General features: G+C 45.6%; 2 protein-coding genes and 2 long non-coding RNA genes across 4 annotated transcripts; 2 read left to right on the top strand and 2 right to left on the bottom strand.

Moving 5' to 3' along the window:
- Positions 1-5756: 5756 nt before the first annotated feature.
- On the bottom strand, positions 5757-6643 carry LOC136514806 (cysteine-rich repeat secretory protein 55-like). The gene has a single exon (XM_066508513.1). The coding sequence runs from the start codon at positions 6603-6605 to the stop codon at positions 5784-5786; it is 822 nt and encodes a 273-aa protein (XP_066364610.1). The 5' UTR covers positions 6606-6643; the 3' UTR covers positions 5757-5783.
- Positions 6644-10685: 4042 nt separating this feature from the next.
- Positions 10686-14638, top strand: LOC136514918 (uncharacterized). Its single transcript, XR_010773890.1, has 3 exons — positions 10686-11033; positions 14314-14386; positions 14502-14638. It is a non-coding gene; the product is annotated as an uncharacterized lncRNA (long non-coding RNA).
- Positions 14639-14711: 73 nt separating this feature from the next.
- LOC136515156 (serine/threonine-protein phosphatase 7 long form homolog) lies at positions 14712-16557 on the top strand. Its single transcript, XM_066508832.1, has 6 exons — positions 14712-15176; positions 15283-15465; positions 15548-15756; positions 15844-16138; positions 16214-16312; positions 16398-16557. Exons 1-5 carry the CDS (start codon positions 14712-14714, stop codon positions 16298-16300), a joined length of 1239 nt encoding a protein of 412 aa, XP_066364929.1. The 3' UTR covers positions 16301-16312; positions 16398-16557.
- A 1226-nt stretch (positions 16558-17783) lies between these two features.
- On the bottom strand, positions 17784-22283 carry LOC136519072 (uncharacterized). The gene is made up of 3 exons (XR_010774685.1): positions 21759-22283; positions 18405-18477; positions 17784-18290 (listed from the first exon to the last, which is right to left on the bottom strand). It is a non-coding gene; the product is annotated as an uncharacterized lncRNA (long non-coding RNA).
- Positions 22284-23713: the final 1430 nt, after the last annotated feature.

Here is a 23713-nt window from a genome sequence, read left to right as displayed (position 1 = left end):
CGCACCTTCCCTATGATTCACCTACCATGGGCCTATGTTGCTTCCCGCTGCGTCTGGATCAGTCGATCCTAGCCACAGGATGACGGTGATGCCTCTCTGCTCGCTTTGTCCCGCTAGCTGACGCCGGTGACCCCGCTCTAGGCCAGCTATTGTGTTTTAGTGCTCCACGTGCTGGCACCTATCTTGGTTTTGTCCAAGCACCAACCAACACGCCTCCTACCCTCGCTTGTGTGGCCCTGTCCTCACATTGTCATACCCTGTCGGGTCATGGCCAGGTCACTCTGTCAGGGCCGCTTCACATGATGTAGTAGTGGCGATGCACCGCTCTCTCTCCCCCTTCATAATCACTAGCTCAAGACTTCTCAGCCTAATTCCTTATGCTAGTGAGTAGCATGGGGAGTTAACTAGACGCCCCATTCTCATCGGGTCCAGCGGTGGTCTGGCTGCGACCAATTTTGGGTTTTGCTCGCCACCGGCCATAAGCGCCGCCGGCAGCCAGTGGGTTGGGGGTAAGTCTCAATCCATGGGGGAGAACCTAATAGGTGGTGTTTTTAGACTCGTGTTGATCTCCTCTAGCTGGTGCTCGTGTTAGGTTGGCCCGGGTTTTCACCGTGGGTGCGGTGCCACGCTCAGAGCGCCGTCGCACGGTGCGGGCGCACGTGGCTGGACCACCACAGCACTTTCTAGTTTCAACCATCACCGTAGCTCGGTGCTCGGTGAGTTTCTGGTGCTTCCCCGCCTTCTCTACCTCTCTGTTAGTGCCCTAGGTCGTCGGAAGGGCCGTGCCACCGCCGTGGATAGCCGCTCGCCACTGCATCTCGTGCTAGTACATCTTATAGTTCCTAACTGCCACCCATCCTTGCGCGTTTAGTCGTAGATGGTGGTTGGCCCCTTACTTCCATCGTAGCACACCTAGGTTGCCTAGTGTAATCGCCTTATGCTGTCGGGGATCCCCAGGGACCTCCCATGGTAAAGGTGGAAATATTCGAGGGTTTGTTTGCAAAATCGCTGTCGGTAGGAATAGTGTGCATAGTAGTCATGTTATTATCTAAAAGCTTGGGGGCTTTTCTGCAAAGCCGCCATCGCGCGTGGGCTCCCTCGGCCTTGGGTCGCGTTGGGCCATCGCGATGCACGCGCAACCGCGCCCGCGCTGGGCTGCTTGGCCAAATTGATAGCCACCGGCCCTTTTCTTTTCCTAAAGCATTTTCTATATTAGTTTCTAAGGTAAACTTGTAAATTCAATATAAATTTGTGTAGTGGACCAAAAATTGTGAAACTAATTTTGTTAGGTTCCTAAAATCATGATCTATCTGCTTGTATATCTTGTTCACATAGTTTTGTAATATTTTCAGGAGTTCTCTAATTAAATTAAGATGCTTAATGTTGTTAAGATAGAAACTTGTAGGATTTTTTTGTGATAAATTGGTGATAGTGTTGGCTCTAAAAATTTCACAGTAAATTTCTAATATTATTAGGTGCTCACTGTAATTTTTGTAGCTCCAGAATAGTTAGTGTGCTAAGATAGCTAATGAGTCATAGTTCGAATATATATTAAATCCATGAAATGGAAAAAGAAACATCTTGGGTTTGTATAGCTAAAACACTTGTTGAAAAATAACGATTTTATTCGGCAACATGAATACATGGCCTAGTACGTTAGTCATTAGAATTATATCGTAGCTTGAGAGGCGTAATCGTCTTTTAAGAGTTGTGATTGTCGTTGATTAATTACGTCTCTGCATTGGATCCACGTATATCATAATAGGGATAACGATGGATCGTGGAGTCATCTGGAGTAGCAGAAAAGATGGTGTCTTGATGATCGTGTCCCTATGATGGAGTGCTAAGTTTTGGTTATATCTTACCCAGACAAGCACCGGTGCATAACCCCTATTATTCTGCACTTTATCTTATGTTTGTGCATTAAGTTTTAAGGAGTTGAATGAAACCCACTTGCATATATATATATCCTTATCCTATGAGTCCTACTAGTATGTTAGGATCATGTAGATTGCTATGCTTAAGGATTCCGGTAGAAGTCGAGTGATTACCCGTCACTCACGAGAGATATGAAAGATATTATTGTTGTTATTATCATATTACTATCACATAGAATATATATATCAGGATGATAATTGGAGACCGGGTGAAATAGTACTTTTGATCTAAACTTGGTTAGGCATTCGAGCGAGCCTCGGGTTGCATTTGTTCCACCTTAATCGATTGAGGATCGTCCGTTGTTGTGGATGGTAGTCAGGTCACAGACTTATTATCCTGAGTACATACTTGCTTATGCGAGCGGAAAGGCTCGTTATGCTCTTATCGTGGGTTCCGGCTCTTTCCAGACCGACTGATTGAATGCGGGGAAACGTGGAGGTCTAAGCACCATACTGAAACTGGGTCTCAAGTGTGGGGGCTTGGAGTCCAAGTTTAGACGGAGACCTGGACCCTGTGACAGGAGTGGAATAGGTTGGTCTTGTTTGTGCCTGGGGTACAAACATGGCGTGCGTTTCGGGGTACCCAGCTAGAATACATTGGTTCACGAATCACCATTTACGTGAGATGGTACGACTTGATTATGGTCTAGCACCGTAGTAAGAACTGAAACTTGAAAGGTGATAAAATGGTTCTGATTGCTTATCACCTGCTTGAAAGCAGCATAGGTGCTTACATAGAATGGATAGTTAATGAACTAATGATGACTGCTAATAAAATTTAATATAAGGACGCACGTTTAGTAATGCTTCCACAAATGCAATAACCCATAAGCCAAATAAGCCTCGTATGTCCTTGGAGTCTTTTATTTTTCTCCTGTCGGGTAAGTCTTGCTGAGTACAATCGAGTACTCAGGTTTTATCCTCCTGTTGCAGGTGACCGATGGATGGTAGACGACTTTTGTGTGTGGAAACCTTTTGATGGGCTTAGAGAGGATTCCTTTCACGCTACGACCGTAGTGTTTATTTATAACCCTCACCAAAAGTTTTTAGAAGAAAAGTTTTATGATTCACCATTAATCTTTATTTCCGTTGTAATTCTGATCATATGTTGTTCTCCGCTGCAAGATAAAAATGTAAACATAAAATGCATACTCTTTTACATGTAAAATTGTCTTAATTTCGCTATTGCATTCAAGTTGCTTAAGTAGTCTAATGTTGTAATCAAGTGATGTAAGAAATGGTTAAGAATGTCGTAAGCTTTATTCTCTCATTTGTGATCCTGATGAAAAATATGGATTTTTGAGTTCTCCCTCGGGGTGTGCTCGACGGAACGGCACGATTTAGTCCACTCTCTTAGGTACTTAGTGTCAAATGGAAGATAAGTACCTTTGGAAGGGTATTAGATTAGGTAGTTCTGCCACATGCATAAGCTGAGAATCAAATATTAGTTTTACTCAATTGAAAGCATGTTTGATCATTGAAGCTTTTATGTTAGACGGCTAATTAGTGAGTTGCTTATAATCAATCCGTGCTTTCTCGCGTTGCTTTGCTTTCGCGATGTTTGATAAATACCTCATCATTCCTAAGGTTAGCACGTTACATATGTACAACCGTGATAATTAGAAAGAGGCGTGCTGGTTGTAGTTGGGATATATATAGGCCAAGCTTTTTCTTAGTGAAGAATTTTTTTCGCTAAATCTATAACCCACTCGACCGTTTTTAACGCTCGCTACGCTCAAATTTCCTGGCCATCAGATGGCGCTGTGATGATACGGATGAAGCGCAGCAACGCAGCAACCAGTGGCGGGCCCCAGGGTGTCGCGGTCGGACGCCTCAATCTTATCTGACTCGGCCTTTCCTTGGTCGACCGCAACTTCTTCCGTCACCGCCCTGCCTCGCCTACCTCACCGCGGATGCCGCGCGCCCTGCCGTCTCGCGCGGAGGAGGAGCATGGCTAGAGCAACGCGGGCGTGGAGAGGCCCAGCAGGGGCAGGTAACCGCAACCCCTCACCTTCTCCTCCCCTCTCCTTCGCGTCGCTGGCAATGTCCACGGCAGGGAGTACGGCGCCTGGGGCCTAATCCTCGTCGACCACAGCCACTTCCTTGTGCTCCTAGTTCCAGATTATATTTTGTTGTAGCATATTTTACTATTTCGATTTGGGTGTAAGTTCTTTGTTCAATTGGTGTAATTTGATTGTTCGTAAATGAGAATGGTCATTTGGATTACTTGAACACTTTTTTGATTTTTTTGGCTCTTTTTTTGTTTGTATGTATGGTTTATTTGTTTCCCTTTATAATCTTTCAATTTGGATTTCATAAAAATAATCTGGCAAATTTTTATTTTATATGTTCTATCTGTTTGCATTAATTTTGATCATTTGATCTTGATCCTGTGGTTACGAGAATCAAGTGTTCCATGGCCTAGAAACACTTGATTCTATGGCCAGACCAGTTTCGAGTGTTTTTGAGCCGGTTGACACTCAAGATGTCAAGAGCCTCTAAAACACTCGATTTTGGTTCTAAATGGGGAGTACAGTACATCAGTGAAGTTTTTTAACATAAAAACGTTGCTATGGTAATGGTGCAACGTGTGTACATACTAGTGGTCAATGCAATGCCCCAAAAGGTTTGACCGCCGGCGTCCACGTTGTAAAGCGACCGATCAATGTGGTTGGATAACGGCAGGGCGCATTGGGCGTCCACGTTGTAAAATGGTTTGACCAGCAGCAAACTATCTCCGTCTCCGGTCACTAGTGACCACAAACCTCACTTTTTCGCCATGTGCCAATGCTCATGGTCAACAGTAACTACCACTATGCACACGATGACAAGATAGACTTCGTGCGGCACTTGAAAATTGTTGCATTTTAATTAATTGCAATTTCTGCAACAATTTCTGCCATCAAATACCATTCAGTAAAAAAGATGGCGGACATTAATACTAATTTGTTGTAGCTATATATATATATATATATATATATATATATATATATATATATATATATATATAGAGAGAGAGAGAGAGAGAGTATATTCAGTAGCCAGCTATAAAATAAGTTATTCTGTAGCCACCTCCATTTACGATAATTTTATATACTAATTTACGATAATGGCAATACATATTTATAATAGTTGGGTTACTATAACATATAGGGATATTTACCATAACGTTATAGTAAACCACTTAGTAAGAAGTTACTATAATATCGTAAATTAATATAGTAACTATCGTAACTCAAAGTAGTTACAAAATAAGTTATTTTATAGTCAGCTACGGAGTAGTAGTTCTATATATATATATATATATATATATATATATATATATATATATATATATATATATATATATATATATATATATATATATATATACGTGTACTGTTCCGTAGTTGGTCGTAGAATAAATTATTCTGTGGTCACTTTAAGTTACGATAATTACTATACTAATTTATGAGATTATGATAACTCAGCTCCCTCATAAGTGATTTACTATAGGATTACGGTAAGTATCATCTTGAACTATAGTAACCCATGTATCGTAAATATGTATTGTCATTATCGTAAATTAAGTTGGTCATAGAATAAGTTATTCTGTGACCAGCTGTAGAATAGTCTATATATATATATATATATATATATATATATATATATATATATATATATATATATATATATATATATGCGCGGGTAGATAGATATATCGTATTAGTATAGTTTGTGCATGCAATGCAAGAAGCATCCATATTATTACTATCACTGCAACAAGTGACATATAGCTAGCGCACGATTGATTTACCACGCGCGATTAACAAACGGAAATAAACTTACACTTGAAAGTTGAAACTACTACTTGTGGTTCAAGATGACAGTCTCGTACTCGCCGGCGTGGGAGGAGGAGGCGTCCGCGTCATCGTCGGCCCCGGTGACCGGGAAGAAGAAGGGGTAGGTCTCGTAGCGTGCCATGCAGCTGCTGTAGAGCACGCGGCATCCCCTCCGGAAGCGGCAGTAGTTGGGGAGCTCCGCCACCGCCTGCGCCACGCAGAGCCCGCAGTCGGCGGCGGTGATGTCCCTGGTGCACCACCCGAGCCCGTAGATGGTAGTCCCGTCCGACCCAAACTTCGCCGTCTCCCTGGCGAGCCCGGCGCTCGCGGGGTCACCTGCCTCCTCCGCGACTCGCGCCATGAGCCTCCGCTCGGCGCGGTCGAACGCGGCCAGGTCGCCGGTGGCGTTCATGGTGTTGATGAGGATGACCGTGTACCCGGTGTCCGGCAGGCCCAGGAAATCGGCGTCGTCGTAGCGGAGGAAGCAGTAGTCGTACCAGACCCGCGCGTCCGCCTGGCCCCGGCACGACGCCGCCACCTGCCGCGCCGCCGCAGCCAGGCAGCGCGCGCAGTCGGACGACGGGATGTCGCCGCGGCACTGCGCCAGGCCCCAGATCGTGGAGCTGCCGCTGCCGGACGTCGCCGTCGCGTAGTAGGTGGCCGAGGCGCGCGGCACCAGCGTGGCGAGGACCGCGCTGATGCTCGCCTGCGTCTGCGCGCTCGTGAAGTTCTTCGCGCAGTACGTGCTCACCGGGTCCACGGCCGAGCTTGGCCGCGGGGCCAACGTTAACGCCGCCGCGGCGGCGAGCAGCAGTGGAAGGAGCAGCACTGGCGACGATGGAGCCATGCTGGTTTGTGGGTTGTGGATGTCGTCTTCTTCCTCTGGTCCTGTTGTCGATTGGTTTGTTTGCTTGCATGCAACCACTACGGGACTCAGTGAATTTGCCGAGTGCCAGGGGCACTCGGCAAAGCCCAATTTGCACTTGGCAAAGGCTTTGCCGAGTGCTGCACTCGGCAAAGAGCACTCGGCAAAAAAAGAGTCGGCAAAGACGTCTTTGCCGAGTGTCTTTTATCGGGCACTCGGCAAAGCCTTTGCCGAGTGCCGACACTCGGCAAAGTTGGAACCGAAAAAAAACCCGAAAAACCCCGAAAAAAATGGGAATTTTTACCCAAAAAAAATGGAAATTTTTTTTAATTGGTGGAGGCCCCAACCGGTCAGCGCCCATCCATCTCCGGCTTTTTTCGCGTAAATTTCACGGCTACGCGGCCGACGGGATTCGAACCCAAGACCTCTCGCTGCGCACAAACCTCCTCTACCACTACACCACACTGTCACTTGTGTCTAGATTCTGTTTCAGTTCCCAATATATTATACTAAACCGAGTGTAAATTGCTTATTTGAGGCCCTAAATGAATTCAAATCAAAAAGTGGTCAACTACAAAGTTTCATAACTTTTTGAGATCTACAATTTTCATTTAGTAAGTTTTTCCATCCGAGGTCGTTTGAAAAATTTGAATTTTAAATTTGAGAGATTCAAACGTAGTTTTGCATGATAAGATGATTTCAAATCAAAAAGTTGTCAACTACATAGTTTCATAACTTTTGGAGATCTACAATTTTCATTTAGGAAGTTTTTTCATCCGAGGTCGTTTGAAAAATTCAAATTTTAAAATTTTCAAATTCAAACGTCGTTTTTGCATGAAAAATGATTTCAAATCAAAATGTTGCCAACTACAAAATTTCATAACTTCTCAAGATCTACAAAGTTTATTTTGGTCATTTGTTCATCCGACATAGTGGTAGTAACATTGTTCACAAATCATATATATCTCTTCTATTTTCATGAAATTAATATGAGAGATGTATATTTTATGAACAACGTTATTGTCGCTTTGTCAAATAAATAAATGACCAAAATAAACTTTGTAGATCTTGAGAAGTTATACAACTTTGTAGTTGAAAAGTTTTTCATTTGAATTCATTTAGGGCCTCAAAAATTGATTCGAAAAACTGATTTGCCGAGGGCCAAAAAAATACACACGGCAAAATACCTCTTTGCCGAGTGCCAAAACATAGGCACTCGGCAAAATACGGCTTTGCCGAGTGCTAGAAAAAAAGCACTCGGCAAACTGAGAGTAAATTGCTTGTTTGAGGCTCTAAATGAATTCAAATAAAAAAGTGGTCAACTACAAAGTTTCATAACTTTTTGAGATCTACAATTTTCATTTAGTAAGTTTTTCCATCCGAGGTCGTTTGAAAAATTTGAATTTTAAATTTGAGAGATTCAAACATAGTTTTGCATGATAAGATGATTTCAAATAAAAAAGTTGTCAACTACATAGTTTCATAACTTTTGGAGATCTACAATTTTCATTTAGGAAGTTTTTTCATCCGAGGTCGTTTGAAAAATTCAAATTTTAAAATTTTCAAATTCAAACGTCGTTTTTGCATGACAAGATGATTTCAAATCAAAATGTTGCCAACTACAAAATTTCATAACTTATCAAGATCTACAAAGTTTATTTTGGTCATTTGTTCATCCGACATAGTGGTAGTAACATTGTTCACAAATCTTATATATGTATCTTCTACTTTCATGAAACTAATATGCGAGATGTAGATTTTATGAACAACGTTATTGTCGCTTTGTCAAATGAAGAAATGACCAAAATAAACTTTGTAGATCTTGAGAAGTTATACAACTTTGTAGTTGAAAAGTTTTTCATTTGAATTCATTTAGGGCCTCAAAAATTGCTTCGAAAAAATGATTTGCCGAGGGCAAAAAAAATGCACACGGCAAAAAGCTTCTTTGCCGAGTGCCAAAACAAAGGCACTCGGCAAAATACATCTTTGCCGAGTGCCAGAAAAAAACACTCGGCAAAGACGTATTTTGCCGTGTGTTTTTGTTTGCCGAGTGTATTTTATTTGGCACTCGGCAAACACGGTCTTTGCCGAGTGCCCGATAAAATACACTCGGCAAAGCCTCGGCACTCGGCAAATCGCCAGTTTCCGGTAGTGAACATATATATTGGGATGGGGTGCGTTGATAAGTTATGCATGGCGAGGACTAGCGATTGGCGCCGAGACTTACGCAGCCAGCCGGCCATAGTTGACTGAATGTATGGCTGTGGCGAGACGAGAATGGGCATGGATGGATGATGGGATGGGATGCATGGGCCCTGTGTTGCAGTGGAGACGACGAAGCTTTGGCTTCGTTTGGAGCACAGCACATGGAGCAGATCGAGAGCAACTTATGGAGATATTAAGCCTGTTCGTTTGGCTGTGGCTTGTCGTAAACGATCGTAAATTTCCAGCCAGAACAGTATTTTTGTCTCACACAAACCAGCCAGCAGTACTTCTTTACGAACCAGCAATGATACGAACCAGTCAACCGAACAGACCGTAGATTATGTCGTCCATAGCTAGCTAGGCAGTTTCTAGAGGAGGAACAAGAGTCGCCTGCATGCCCTGCTGCAGCTTGCTTGGCTTGGGTAGATGGACATGCATGCAGCATGCAAGTTTTGCTTTTGGACTAGACTCTTTCTTAACCAAGACTAGCTCCAAGGGAGAGGGAGGAGCTAGGTCAGGTCTGCTTATGGATCATTTATTTCTTTATGCATCCATCATCGATGAAGAATGTAATGTAGTGCATGTTACGATCGATCGAGATAAATGGATCGTAGGATGACCTGTTCTGCTTTCTTCTGACCTGTTCTGCTTTCTTCTGAAAAAAAAACAGGCACCCCAATCCACAAGCAAGCTTCTTGTTGACAATGCAATATATATAGGCGTACACTTAGACTACTTGATCAGAATTAGTCATCATAAGCTAAGCAAGCTTAACGTGCAATCTTTTGATCTTTCTACTGATGAACGCATGGAAGGTAATACTAGTCGTACGTTCTAGCTAGCTGTGGTAAAATGCCCGGGCGACAACAAAGCAAACATGTCAAAAACCTTGGGTATCACCATGTTGAATAATTGTAACGCTAGCTGTAGATCTTTGTGATTAACTTTAATTATAACACACAAAGCTAGCAAGCATGCATGGCATAGGATTTTAGACCAGTTAATAAAAATGACTGAAATTAGCAAGGGTCGGTCGGTGCAGCTTTTGTTGACCTGGTGGCGAGCAGGAGTCGACTACACTACGTCTACCTGTCTAGGTAGTACAGCAGTCTTATTTGAGATTGACACACAGAGAATCATAAATCTGGCAGGTTAGTTGACTCTGACCAATGCAAGTTGGTTAGGTCGAGCAGCAGCAAGCAATGCAAGCACTCCTGTGCATAAAGATGGCAACAGGCAGAAAAAAACCCACGTACCCACGGGCACCCGACCCGGCGGACGTGGATACGGGCATGAATCTGTACCCGTGGGCATAGGCACGGGCACAGGTTGCTGCCCATGGCGGGTGGCGGGCGCGGGTGCGGGCATGAGATTTTTCTCGCAGACGCGAACGTGCGAAGCCACTATCCGCGTAGATATTACTAAAGATGGCAACAGGCAGAAAAAAACCCGCGTACCCGCGGGCATCCGACCCGGCGGGCGCGGATACGGGCATGAATCTGTGTTCGCGGGCACGGGCACGAGCACAGGTTGCTGCCCGTGGCGGGTGGCGAGCGCGGGTGCGGACATGAGATTTTTCTCACAGACGCAGGCATGTGAAGCGACTGTCTGCGCGGATATTACCCGTTGCCTTCTTTACCCTCGCACTCAGGGTGAAATTTTCGTATTTTGATCTCTTTTGAAAACAATTTCTAGAAAAATACCAACGCCAAAACAATTTCTGAAAATAGACCATTTTTAGGCGTCTTAGCACATGACGCCGAGATATGAGGCTCGGCGTCGTGTCACGCCACGCCGATGTTCTGCCACGTCACGGACGACCGGGGTCGTCGTCGCCACGTTGGCGCGTGGGTCCGAGACGTCGGCGTCGTGTCAGCCGACGCCAAGTACCCAACATCGGCGCGGTCGGACAGAGCGCCGAGCTCTGGCCCCATCCGGAGCGCGGCCCAGGCGGCCCAACAGAGGACGGTGGCCCAGAAGCTCGGCGTTGGGTCACTTAACGCCGAGCCTCCAGACCTCGGCGTGATCCGACTCAACGCCGAGGTCTGGACCCTTTAGGCCGCGCCGAGGCCCCTTCTTCTTCCTCCCTTCATTCTGAAACCGCCGGCCTCCCTCTCTTCCTCTTCACCCCCGCGCCGCCACCAAACCCTAACCCCCAAAATCGACCCCCGGTGCCACGATCTCGGCTCCCGAAGGTTCCTCGAGGTAATGGTCCCTCCCCTCCTCCATTCTATCCGCGTAGATGTGCTTACATTGTCCTTAATCATTTGGAATCAAGGTTGTTTGGTTATTTGGTATATTTGTGTTTGCATTTGCAAAATGTATGGCTTAGGATGATTGAGTGCATTGTTGTTTAACTGTTATATGTGATGAACATGTTAGGTTAGTTTGGTTTCTAGTTATTTTGGTCATTAGGGTTATTTGTTTATTGTAGGTGTCATTAGGGTTAGTTATTTGTTGGTCATTAGGGTTACTATGTATTTTATTAATTTGTTGGTCATTACATTTCAATTTGTTATGACTAGAAATGATTATGTTGTTGGGGTTGAAAAACGATGAAATGATATATTTTAGTTTCTACTTATTGGATTGAAATATATTCATATGTTACACTACTTGTTGTGTGATGGATGTAGATGGATAAATTAGTGAGGTTGCATCATGGAGGCCGTATTGTTAGGACAAGAGATGATAGTTTGGAATTTCTAGACATGTGTGAGGAGTTGTTGATTTTTTCTGAAACACCATCTTTGACCCAGTTAGTGGAGCGAGTGAAGGTTAAGTTAGGCTGGAATGAAGGAGACGTGCATGTTCAGTTTGAAGGTGTCATAGATGTTGGGTCGTCGAAGGGTCCTCGGATCAAGCGGTTGCTCAAAATTACAAACGAGTCTGAATGGAATGATTACAAGGCAGTTGTATTGGCCTCAGAAGTGCGATCTTTGGATTTAGTAGTAAGTAAGGAGTCCGGCTTAGGAAATGATAACTTCGAAGCATGGCCATCTTCCCCCGCTCACATAGGTTATGGTCCTTTGCCTGAAGAAGAAATACTTGTCACACAACTAGGCTACGGTGGAGATGAGGAAGAGAATCCGGTTGCCGATGGTGAGGGCAATCATGATAGTGATGAAGATGATGATGATTATGTAATTGTTGATGCAGAAGAAGGTTTGGACGACGCTAGCGGAGACTTTTCTATTGAGGATGAGCTTAGCGACGAAGATGATCTTAGTAGTGAAGAAGACTTTGGTGATGCTAGGGCTACGAACCGTTTTGACATGGAGATAGCTGGAGATGATGAGTCCTTCGTAGAGGAGATAGCCGAAGACTCTGATGACGATCGCCCTGTTGGTCGTCTGAATTTAAGGGAAATAGAGATATTGTCTAGGGTCTTGCCTTGGAGAGATCCACTAGTTGGTGATTTTGAGGACCTTAGCCATGGTCATAGGGCAGTAGCTGATGGTGGGCAAAGTGATACAACTGTGCCTGATGTTAGCGGTTGCCTCATCATACGGAAGGGCATATTGTTTGCTACCATGGATGAGTTGAAATCATGGTTGCAAGAGTACTCCATTGTACACAACCGACCTTTTAGGGTCATCAATTCATTCAAGGAGAAGAGGTACACTGTTGCTTGTGAAGAACAACAGTGTGGTTGGAGAGTATGTGCTAGGAAGACGAAGGCAGGCAAATGGAAGATTACCTCAGTGAAGCAACCACATGTTTGTGCCACTGCTGAGGCAGAAGAGAACCATCTGCAGCTCAATTCTAGGTTCATTGCAAGGCAATTATGCCCCGTGGTGAAGCATATGCCAACCATTACGGTGTCTGCATTGGTTGAGATCATCTTCCAACGGTATAATTACTATGTCAAGTATGGGAAAGCATGGAGGGCAAAGCAGCGTGCACTGGAAATAATATTTGGAAATTGGGAAGAAGCTTATGAGCGCCTCCCTGTAATGTTGAACGCAATGAGGGCCGTAAATCCTGGGATGCACTTCGAGTATTTACCTAAGGAGGGTGAAACAAGGAATGGTAGCCAGGTATTTGGAAGGGCGTTTTGGGCGTTCGGGCAGAGCATCGAAGCATTCAAGCATTGCAGGCCCGTCGTCTCAATTGACGGGACCTTTCTTATAGGGAAATCTGAAGGCACAATGCTTATTTGTATTGGGACAGATGCAGAGGACCAGCTTGTGCCATTGGCCTTTGCGATTGTTCGGAAGGAGGACACGGATAGTTGGTGTTGGTTTCTCAGGCTAGTAAGACAAGTGGTAATTGGTCTGGGACGTGATGTTTGTGTGATATCCGATAGGCATGCTGGCATTCTGAATGCCGTAGAACAAGAGATTCCTGGTTACGGCCAAATACATCACCGGTGGTGCACCAGACACCTTGCTCAGAATCTTATAAGGCGTGATCACACAAAGGACAACTTCAAATTATTTGAGGAGGTTTGCAGGCAGCAAGAGGTTCAATTATTCAAAGACAAGTTAGATGCCCTGAAGTTAGCCACAAATGTTGATGGCAGGCAATTCTTGAGCGAGTTGATGGCGTCGAAGGATAAGTGGTCACTTGCATATGACACGGGTGGTTGGAGATGGGGCTTCATGACTAGTAACATGGCAGAGATGTTCAACAGCCTTCTAAGAGGTTGTCGTGGTCTGCCTGTGACTGCTATTGCCTCATTCACCTTCTACAAGTTGAATTCTTGGTTCGTTTCGAGGAAGAAGCATGCGAGGTCTCTATGGACAGCAGGCAAAGCTTGGCCACTTTTAGCATCTCAGGAACTAGCTTTCTCAAAGAAAAAGTCTAAATGATAGAAGGGTTCATGTTTCGATCCGATCAACCATGGATATGAGATTCTAGAGGGTGGCGGAACTAACATTGGTGGTGAAGACCGTGGTGCTCGAAAACATAAAGTAGTGATCAATGAGAACAAGTGTACGTGTGGAAAACCGATCATATACCATAGGCCTTGCTCCCACATGATTACAGCCTGTCGCCTTAGACGTGTTGACCCTGAGGTCCCTCCCCGTATGGCCGCGGAGTTCTCTTTGAGGAACCTAATGAGCACCTGGAATCCTCAGTTCGAGCCATATCTTGATGAGAGTCAATGGCCTACTTATGATGGCCCCAAGTATGTGGCTGATCTTGGTTTACTCTAGAAGAGTAGAGGACCTAGGCGGCGGAAGCGGTTCAGGATGGACATGGACCGAGCCACGAAAGGTAGATCAACCACGAGTAAGGTTGGGAGACATTTTGTAGAGGACACCCAAAAGAGCCGTTGCTCTGGTTGCCATAAGCCGGGCCACAATAAGAGAAAATGTCCTGAACTACTTAGCCAACAGGTATCCATCAAGCTAGCTACTAGAATTGCTTTGTGTAATGGTACATTGGTTTACTTTTGTTTTTTTTATTTTTATGTTACTTCGTACCACATACACATGCTTTAACTTACACTAATGGTTTGTCATTGCTTATGTTGCAGGATGGATCGGTTCCCCCTTCTTGATCCAAGGTTCGATGAGCACCACCGAGCTCGGAGGATCGAGAACGGAGAGGTATATTCAACAATTCGTATGAAAACACTGCATTGTTCATGTTTTGCTCTATAGTCCATGCTCTTTATAAAGTGACATGCACTAATACTTTTTCATGCTTGTTTTTTTTTTGCAGGTTTTGAATGTGCTGAGGCCAATGACACATGAGGCCTCTACGACCATGGTCTACGACGAGAGGTACACGCCCCTCCTGAAGGTGGCGAACCTTGCTACCATTGCTCGTGTTTGTCGTCGAGGCACGCCACCTTTCAACCCAGCGGCGCTGACGGCGTTGATAGATCGGTGGCGTTCGGAGACACACAGCTTTCACCTATCATGCGGGGAGATGATGGTCACTCTCGAGGACGTTGCCATGATCCTTGGAGTCAAAATACGAGGATTCCCAGTGATAGGAGACACGGAGTCTGAAGGATGGCAGCAGCGGGTTGAGCACTTCTTGGGACGGCCCCTAGCGGCAGTTGAGGCTGGCAAGAAACGGCGCAGCAGTGGGGTGTCCCTGAGGTGGCTTCGTCAGCAGTTTCGGGAGTGCCCACCCAACGTAGACGCCGAGACCATGACATACTACTGTCGGGCCTATGTCCTCCACATGTTAGGTACGGTTCTCTTCCCTGACGGCACTGGAGACACGGCGTCCTGGATGTACATTCCGTGCCTTTTGAACTGGGAGGATGCCGGCAATAGGAGTTGGGGCTCGGCTATACTTGCCTTCCTATACCGTCAGCTTTGCGAGGCTTGCTGCCGTCCTGGAGGCTCGCACGCTACAATGTCAGGCTGCATCACACTGTTGCAGGTAATAAAGCAAAGTTGTACAAGTTACCACTACAATTCAATGTATTTTCTTAACAAAAGTGATTAACATTCATGTTTCCACTCTTTTTTTGCAGATTTGGATGTAGGAGAGGCTTCCAGTTGGGAGACTGCATCAGCTTGATCCCCCACAACCTTGGTTTCCTCAAGGAGACGCAGTTGTCGCCCCTACCGTGGCACACCTCTACGAGCGAGCCCATGGAACATACCACGTGTCATGCCACGCGTACATCAGCTTCACCAACGAGCTGGACACCCTTTTGCCACAGCATGTAAGTTTCCCACCCTTTTGCCCTAATCGAGGATATATGCACAAATTGAGCGTCGACTAGTTGATGACGACGTTGTGTACAGGTTCAATGGAGCCCATATCGGCGGAGGCAAGTAACGGATCTCAACTTGAGCGCCTTGTGCATGGCAGACGAGGACGTCTGGACGATGAGGACCCCCCTTATTTGTTTCTATGCAGTTGAGTACCATCTCCCTCACCGTGTAGCATGGCAGTTTGGTAGGCTGCAGCCTTCTCCGCCCGATGATTTCTCCACCGGTTGGCAGCTCCACAAGTACGTAACATACAATATTTTGTTCGTTTCACATGAAAGAATCATTGAGTAGGCCTTCATATTGCCGATTTGGTGTAAAATTTGCAGGTTCAACAGACAAAAAAATAAGAAGATCACCAACTGGCAGCTGGAGCACCATCGCTACATTGATGAGTGGATGTTGATGGAGCAGAACAACATGGGCATCCACGCCGTCCATCGTGACAAGGCATTCCATGATTACCTTGTTTGGTTTGGTCAACGAACAAGGCTTCAATTGAGGCCCGCTTGGACGGAGCAAGACATTGCTGACATTGCGAGCGAGGATGAGGGCAACAACCCATATGACCAAGCTACCCGAGAAGGCAGGCAAGTTGAGATCGCCCCTGCGTTAGCCAGAGCTGTAAGTGATACAACTATTTCAATCTCTGAGGTCTTTACTGTGATAGAGACATAAATTATTGTTTTTGTTGCATAGAGCATGGAGATAATGAGGACAGTGGCCGACCAAGGAAGGGCATTGATGATTCCTGTGGGCGATCCTGATGAGGCCTCCATGTTATGACAACACATTCAGGTAGTCTTCTCTCATTCAGTTGATGTTACATCTTTATATAGTTTTGCGACCAACCCCACTTACTAATAGTGCTTTCAAAATGTAGCGTGCCATGCATCGCCTACGAAAGGTAGCTGCACGCCTTGGATGTAGACGTTCCCCGGATGTGGCAGTCCCACAACAGCTTGGTGCTGGACCTTCTACTGCACATGTTGGAGGGACTTCATCTTCACATGGTGCACATGGTGGCATGACTTCTTCTTCACATGGTGCAGCAACTACTGCAGAGGGTGGTCAAGGACATGGTCATTATGATGATGAAGTTGATGAAGGATAGGGAGAGTATGATCATGAGTATGATGAGATTGGCATGTCCCAGCTTGGAGATGCACCCCAAGAAACTCAAGGCCCCTCCAGTTCTGGACGTCCATATAGGACGCTCAGACCAGTGGACAGGTACACTCCAGGTACCTATCCGTTTGGGAGGGGAAAGCGTTACGCTCGCCGTCCACGTTAAGGTAGAAGGAGCGATAAAAGATCCAAAGACTTCATATGCTTTATTTTGTGCATGGACTATGTATGCATTGGACCTTGTACTATGTTTTGGACTATGTTTGTTGATTGATGAAACATATGTATGGACTATGTTGGATGTTGAATGTGTTGGACTATGTTGGATGCTTAATGTGTTGGACCTTTTGTATGTACGGATGTTGAATGAATATGTCTGTCGGTGTGGTCATGTGTTATGTGAATGTGTGGAACGTCGCCATGTTTCATGTTTCCAGCTATTAAGGGCCTCCGACGCAACTCACAAGGAACAGGGGTGTCATCATCCCCATCCTTCACGTTACGATCAACCTCTGTTGGATCCACGGTGACATGTTAGGAGAGTCGGGGAGCTAGCGAAGGGGACGCAAAGGGGACGAAGCACGCAAAGAAGATCCACGGTGACATGTTAGGAGAGTCGGGGAGCTAGCGAAGGGGACGCAAAGGGGATGAAGCACGCAAAAAAGAGATGATATATTGGTGAACCCAGGGGCTCGGCGTTTAGTCATTTGACGCCGACCCCTGGTACGTACTGGAAAGCAATTCACCGAAGCGCCGAGGTGCCGAAGCGTAGAGGTGTGCCACGGTAGGGGCGACAACTGCGTCTCCTTGAGGAAACCAAGGTTGTGGGGGATCAAGCTGATGCGGTCTCCCAACTGGAAGCCTCTCCCACATCCAAATCTGCAAAAAAAGAGTGGAAACATGAATGTTAATCACTTTTGTTAAGAAAATACATTGAATTGTAGTGGTAACTTGTACAACTTTGCTTTATTACCTGCAACAGTGTGATGCAGCCTGACATTGTAGCGTGCGAGCCTCCAGGACGGCGGCAAGCCTCGCAAAGCTGACGGTACAGGAAGGCAAGTATAGCCGAGCCCCAACTCCTATTGCCGGCATCCTCCCAGTTCAAAAGGCACGGAATGTACATCCAGGATGCCGTGTCTCCAGTGCCGTCAGGGAAGAGAACCGTACCTAACATGTGGAGGACATAGGCCCGACAGTAGTATGTCACGGTCTCGGCGTCTACGTTGGGTGGGCACTCCCGAAACTGCTGACGAAGCCACCTCAGGGACACCCCACTGCTGCGCCGTTTCTTGCCAGCCTCAACTGCCGCTAGGGGCCGTCCCAAGAAGTGCTCAACCCGCTGCTGCCATCCTTCAGACTCCATGTCTCCTGTCACTGGGAATCCTCGGATTTTGACTCCAAGGATCATGGCAACGTCCTCGAGAGTGACCGTCATCTCCCCGCATGGTAGGTGAAAGCTGTGTGTCTCCGGACGCCACCGATCTATCAACGCCGTCAGCGCCGCTGGGTTGAAAGGTGTCGTGCCTCAACGACAAACACGAGCAATGGTAGCAAGGTTCGCCACCTTCAGGAGGGGCGTGTACCTCTCGTCGTAGACCATGGTCGTAGAGGCCTCATGTGTCATTGGCCTCAGCACATTCAAAACCTGCAAAAAAAAACAAGCATGAAAAAGTATTAGTGCATGTCACTTTATAAAGAGCATGGACTATAGAGCAAAACATGAACAATGCAGTGTTTTCATACGAATTGTTGAATATACCTCTCCGTTCTCGATCCTCCGAGCCCGGTGGTGCTCATCGAACCTTGGATCAAGAAGGGGGAACCGATCCATCCTGCAACATAAGCAATGACAAACCATTAGTGTAAGTTAAAGCATGTGTATATGGTACGAAGTAACATAAAAATAAAAAAAACAAAAGTAAACCAATGTACCATTACACAAAGCAATTCTAGTAGCTAGCTTGATGGATACCTGTTGGCTAAGTAGTTCAGGACATTTTCTCTTATTGTGGCCCGGCTTATGGCAACCAGAGCAACGGCTCTTTTGGGTGTCCTCTACAAAATGTCTCCCAACCTTACTCATGGTTGATCTACCTTTCGTGGCTCGGTCCATGTCCATCCTGAACCGCTTCCGCCGCCTAGGTCCTCTACTCTTCCAGAGTAAACCAAGATCAGCCACATACTTGGGGCCATCATAAGTAGGCCATTGACTCTCGTCAAGATATGGCTCGAACTGAGGATTCCAGGTGCTCATTAGGTTCCTCAAAGAGAACTCCACGGCCATACGGGGAGGGACCTCAGGGTCAACACGTCTAAGGCGACAGGCTGTAATCATGTGGGAGCAAGGCCTATGGTATATGATCGGTTTTCCACACGTACACTTGTTCTCATTGATCACTACTTTATGTTTTCGAGCACCATGGTCTTCACCACCAATGTTAGTTCCGCCACCCTCTAGAATCTCATATCCATGGTTGATCGGATCGAAACATGAACCCTTCTGTCGTTTAGACTTTTTCTTTGAGAAAGCTAGTTCCTGAGATGCTAAAAGTGGCCAAGCTTTGCCTGCTGTCCATAGAGACCTCGCATGCTTCTTCCTCGAAACGAACCAAGAATTCAACTTGTAGAAGGTGAATGAGGCAATAGCAGTCACAGGCAGACCACGACAACCTCTTAGAAGGCTGTTGAACATCTCTACCATGTTACTAGTCATGAAGCCCCATCTCCAACCACCCGTGTCATATGCAAGTGACCACTTATCCTTCGACGCCATCAACTCGCTCAAGAATTGCCTGCCATCAACATTTGTGGCTAACTTCAGGGCATCTAACTTGTCTTTGAATAATTGAACCTCTTGCTGCCTGCAAACCTCCTCAAATAATTTGAAGTTGTCCTTTGTGTGATCACGCCTTATAAGATTCTGAGCAAGGTGTCTGGTGCACCACCGGTGATGTATTTGGCTGTAACCAGGAATCTCTTGTTCTACGGCATTCAGAATGCCAGCATGCCTATCGGATATCACACAAACATCACGTCCCAGACCAATTACCACTTGTCTTACTAGCCTGAGAAACCAACACCAACTATCCGTGTCCTCCTTCCGAACAATTGCAAAGGCCAATGGCACAAGCTGGTCCTCTGCATCTGTCCCAATATAAATAAGCATTGTGCCTTCAAATTTCCCTGTAAGAAAGGTCCCGTCAATTGAGACGACGGGCCTGCAATGCTTGAATGCTTCGATGCTCTGCCCGAACGCCCAAAACGCCCTTCCAAATACCTGGCTACCATTCCTTGTTTCACCCTCCTTAGGTAAATACTCGAAGTGCATCCCAGGATTTACGGCCCTCATTGCGTTCAATATTACAGGGAGGCGCTCATAAGCTTCTTCCCAATTTCCAAATATTATTTCCAGTGCACGCTGCTTTGCCCTCCATGCTTTCCCATACTTGACATAGTAATTATACCGTTGGAAGATGATCTCAACCAATGCAGACACCATAATGGTTGGCATATGCTTCACCACGGGGCATAATTGCCTTGCAATGAACCTAGAATTGAGCTGCAGATGGTTCTCTTCTGCCTCAGCAGTGGCACAAACATGTGGTTGCTTCACTGAGGTAATCTTCCATTTGCCTGCCTTCGTCTTCCTAGCACATACTCTCCAACCACACTGTTGTTCTTCACAAGCAACAGTGTACCTCTTCTCCTTGAATGAATTGATGACCCTAAAAGGTCGGTTGTGTACAATGAAGTACTCTTGCAACCATGATTTTCAACTCATCCATGGTAGCAAACAATATGCCCTTCCATATGATGAGGCAACCGCTAACATCAGGCACAGTTGTATCACTTTGCCCACCATCAGCTACTGCCCTATGACCATGGCTAAGGTCCTCGAAATCACCAATTAGTGGATCTCTCCAAGGCAAGACCCTAGACAATATCTCTATTTCCCTTAAATTCAGACGACCAACAGGGCGATCATCATCAGAGTCTTCGGCTATCTCCTCTACGAAGGACTCATCATCTCCAGCTATCTCCATGTCAAAACGGTTCGTAGCCCTAGCATCACCAAAGTCTTCTTCACTACTAAGATCATCTTCGTCGCTAAGCTCATCCTCAATAGAAAAGTCTCCGCTAGCGTCGTCCAAACCTTCTTCTGCATCAACAATTACATAATCATCATCATCTTCATCACTATCATGATTGCCCTCACCATCGGCAACCGGATTCTCTTCCTCATCTCCACCGTAGCCTAGTTGTGTGACAAGTATTTCTTCTTCAGGCAAAGGACCATAACCTATGTGAGCGGGGGAAGATGGCCATGCTTCGAAGTTATCATTTCCTAAGCCGGACTCCTTACTTACTACTAAATCCAAAGATCGCACTTCTGAGGCCAATACAACTGCCTTGTAATCATTCCATTCAGACTCGTTTGTAATTTTGAGCAACCGCTTGATCCGAGGACCCTTCGACGACCCAACATCTATGACACCTTCAAACTGAACATGCACGTCTCCTTCATTCCAGCCTAACTTAACCTTCACTCGCTCCACTAACTGGGTCAAAGATGGTGTTTCAGAAAAAATCAACAACTCCTCACACATGTCCAGAAATTCCAAACTATCATCTCTTGTCCTAACAATACGGCCTCCATGATGCAACCTCACTAATTTATCCATCTACATCCATCACACAACAAGTAGTGTAACATATGAATATATTTCAATCCAATAAGTAGAAACTAAAATATATCATTTCATCGTTTTTCAACCCCAACAACATAATCATTTCTAGTCATAACAAATTGAAATGTAATGACCAACAAATTAATAAAATACATAGTAACCCTAATGACCAACAAATAACTAACCCTAATGACACCTACAATAAACAAATAACCCTAATGACCAAAATAACTAGAAACCAAACTAACCTAACATGTTCATCACATATAACAGTTAAACAACAATGCACTCAATCATCCTAAGCCATACATTTTGCAAATGCAAACACAAATATACCAAATAACCAAACAACCTTGATTCCAAATGATTAAGGACAATGTAAGCACATCTACGCGGATAGAATGGAGGAGGGGAGGGACCATTACCTCGAGGAACCTTCGGGAGCCGAGATCGTGGCACCGGGGGTCGATTTTGGGGGTTAGGGTTTGGTGGCGGCGCGGGGGTGAAGAGGAAGAGAGGGAGGCCGGCGGTTTCAGAATGAAGGGAGGAAGAAGAAGGGGCCTCGGCGCGGCCTAAAGGGTCCAGACCTCGGCGTTGAGTCGGATCACGCCGAGGTCTGGAGGCTCGGCGTTAAGTGACCCAACGCCGAGCTTCTGGGCCACCGTCCTCTGTTGGGCCGCCTGGGCCGCGCTCCGGATGGGGCCAGAGCTCGGCGCTCTGTCCGACCGCGCCGATGTTGGGTACTTGGCGTCGGCTGACACGACGCCGACGTCTCGGACCCACGCGCCAACGTGGCGACGACGACCCCGGTCGTCCGTGACGTGGCAGAACCTCGGCGTGGCGTGACACGACGCCGAGCCTCATATCTCGGCGTCATGTGCTAAGACGCCTAAAAATGGTCTATTTTCAGAAATTATTTTGGCGTTGGTATTTTTCTAGAAATTATTTTCAAAAGAGATCAAAATACGAAAATTTCACGCACTCAGGCTGGGCAGTGCATGCAGCATCACTGGCCGGTCAACGCTTCCTTTCTAGATGGACGACGACGTGCATGTGCAGTGCCGACGTGGAGCCGACAGATGAGAAACTAGCTATATATATACTACGAGTAGTATTCACCGGCGTCAGTTTTTTTTTGTTTCGACCAGTCACACAAATTGAACTTTGTACAAGACAAATTCATCATTTAGGTAGCACTACAGGTAAAAGGTTCCATACATATTCGGCATCTTCTCCAACAACACGAACCAAAAGAGAATCCTTTCTGGAAATGGATTTTCAGAAGAGAGGATGCTCATATTTGGGTTGTGTCTCAGACAACCTAAAATAGGTCTCTCGTATAGGTACTCTGTTGGAGGCTAATTTTGGGTCTCACTACAAGAGGTTAGGCCTTCTATGACTAACTGATTGTGACAATTATAGTCTTTTCCTTGTCATTGTACCCCTTCTATGACAAAGCAGTGACGATATGGCTGTGGTCATAGAAGGTGGGTCATAATCCTCCTTCTGTGACTAACAGACCCAGTTGTTATTAATCTTAGTGACAATTGCACGTTTGTCACTAGGTTATGATGACGGTATTTGTCACTATATTTGTCATAACATATTTGACGGGACGTTGACAAGTGTCCAGTGATATCACGTGGCGCGTGGCGCGCGACGTGGCACAGACAGTATGACGAAAACGAATTGTCATAAAAACGAATTTAGCCCAATTGGCCCATATAGCATGGGCTGGTTTTTACAATTATAATTCGAATAAGCCCAATTGGCCCATATGCAGGCCGATCATTTTTTGGCCCATTTATTGACAGCCTTTTATTTATTTTTACCATACTGGCTCAGTAATATTCCAGCCCAGTTTGCATATAATTTTACGACCCAAGCCCATATAAAGAATCATCATAAATAATAAACCATATATAATTTAATAATAATAATAATTAGACATCCAAATAGATCATTTCCTCCATAATTTAATGGTTCATACAATAGTTCTAACCATTCAACAACGATACAAATGAATCACATCATCAAAATACAAAATCATCAACAGCCGACAGTTCTACAGGTCACCAAAGTTCTACAAGTCCACCAAAGTTCACTAACAGATCATCAGATCACAGTACCAAACATACATCCATCGAAATAAAAATAGCAGCCACATAGCTATGTTCGGCTGCTTGTCAAGGCAACAGTTGTTGGCTGTCAACACAGCAGAGGCAGCTATAGCAGCAGCAGGGCAAAAATAAAACAGATAGGTGACTACAAATTGTTCCAGTCACGACAACAACAACATAGCAAAAGTTGCAGTCACCACCAGATCACCAACAACAGCAGCCACCCTCCAGTCACAGTTCCAGTCACAACAAAAGCAACA

The sequence above is a fragment of the Miscanthus floridulus genome, chromosome 17, assembly GCF_019320115.1.
Source record: "Miscanthus floridulus cultivar M001 chromosome 17, ASM1932011v1, whole genome shotgun sequence".
In the NCBI taxonomy this organism is placed as follows: Eukaryota; Viridiplantae; Streptophyta; class Magnoliopsida; order Poales; family Poaceae; genus Miscanthus; species Miscanthus floridulus.
Note: the sequence above shows the minus strand (reverse complement) of the source record. Positions and strands in the feature narration are given on the sequence as shown.

Coding starts and splice junctions, on each gene's coding strand:
- LOC136514806 (XM_066508513.1), bottom strand. CDS start 6,605: ATGGCTCCATCGTCGCCAGTGCTGCTCCTTCCACTGCTGCTCGCCGCC.
- LOC136515156 (XM_066508832.1), top strand. CDS start 14,712: ATGATGGTCACTCTCGAGGACGTTGCCATGATCCTTGGAGTCAAAATA. Junction 15,177..15,282: donor GCTGCATCACACTGTTGCAG/GTAATAAAGCAA, acceptor ATTTGGATGTAG/GAGAGGCTTCCAGTTGGGAG. Junction 15,466..15,547: donor ACACCCTTTTGCCACAGCAT/GTAAGTTTCCCA, acceptor CGTTGTGTACAG/GTTCAATGGAGCCCATATCG.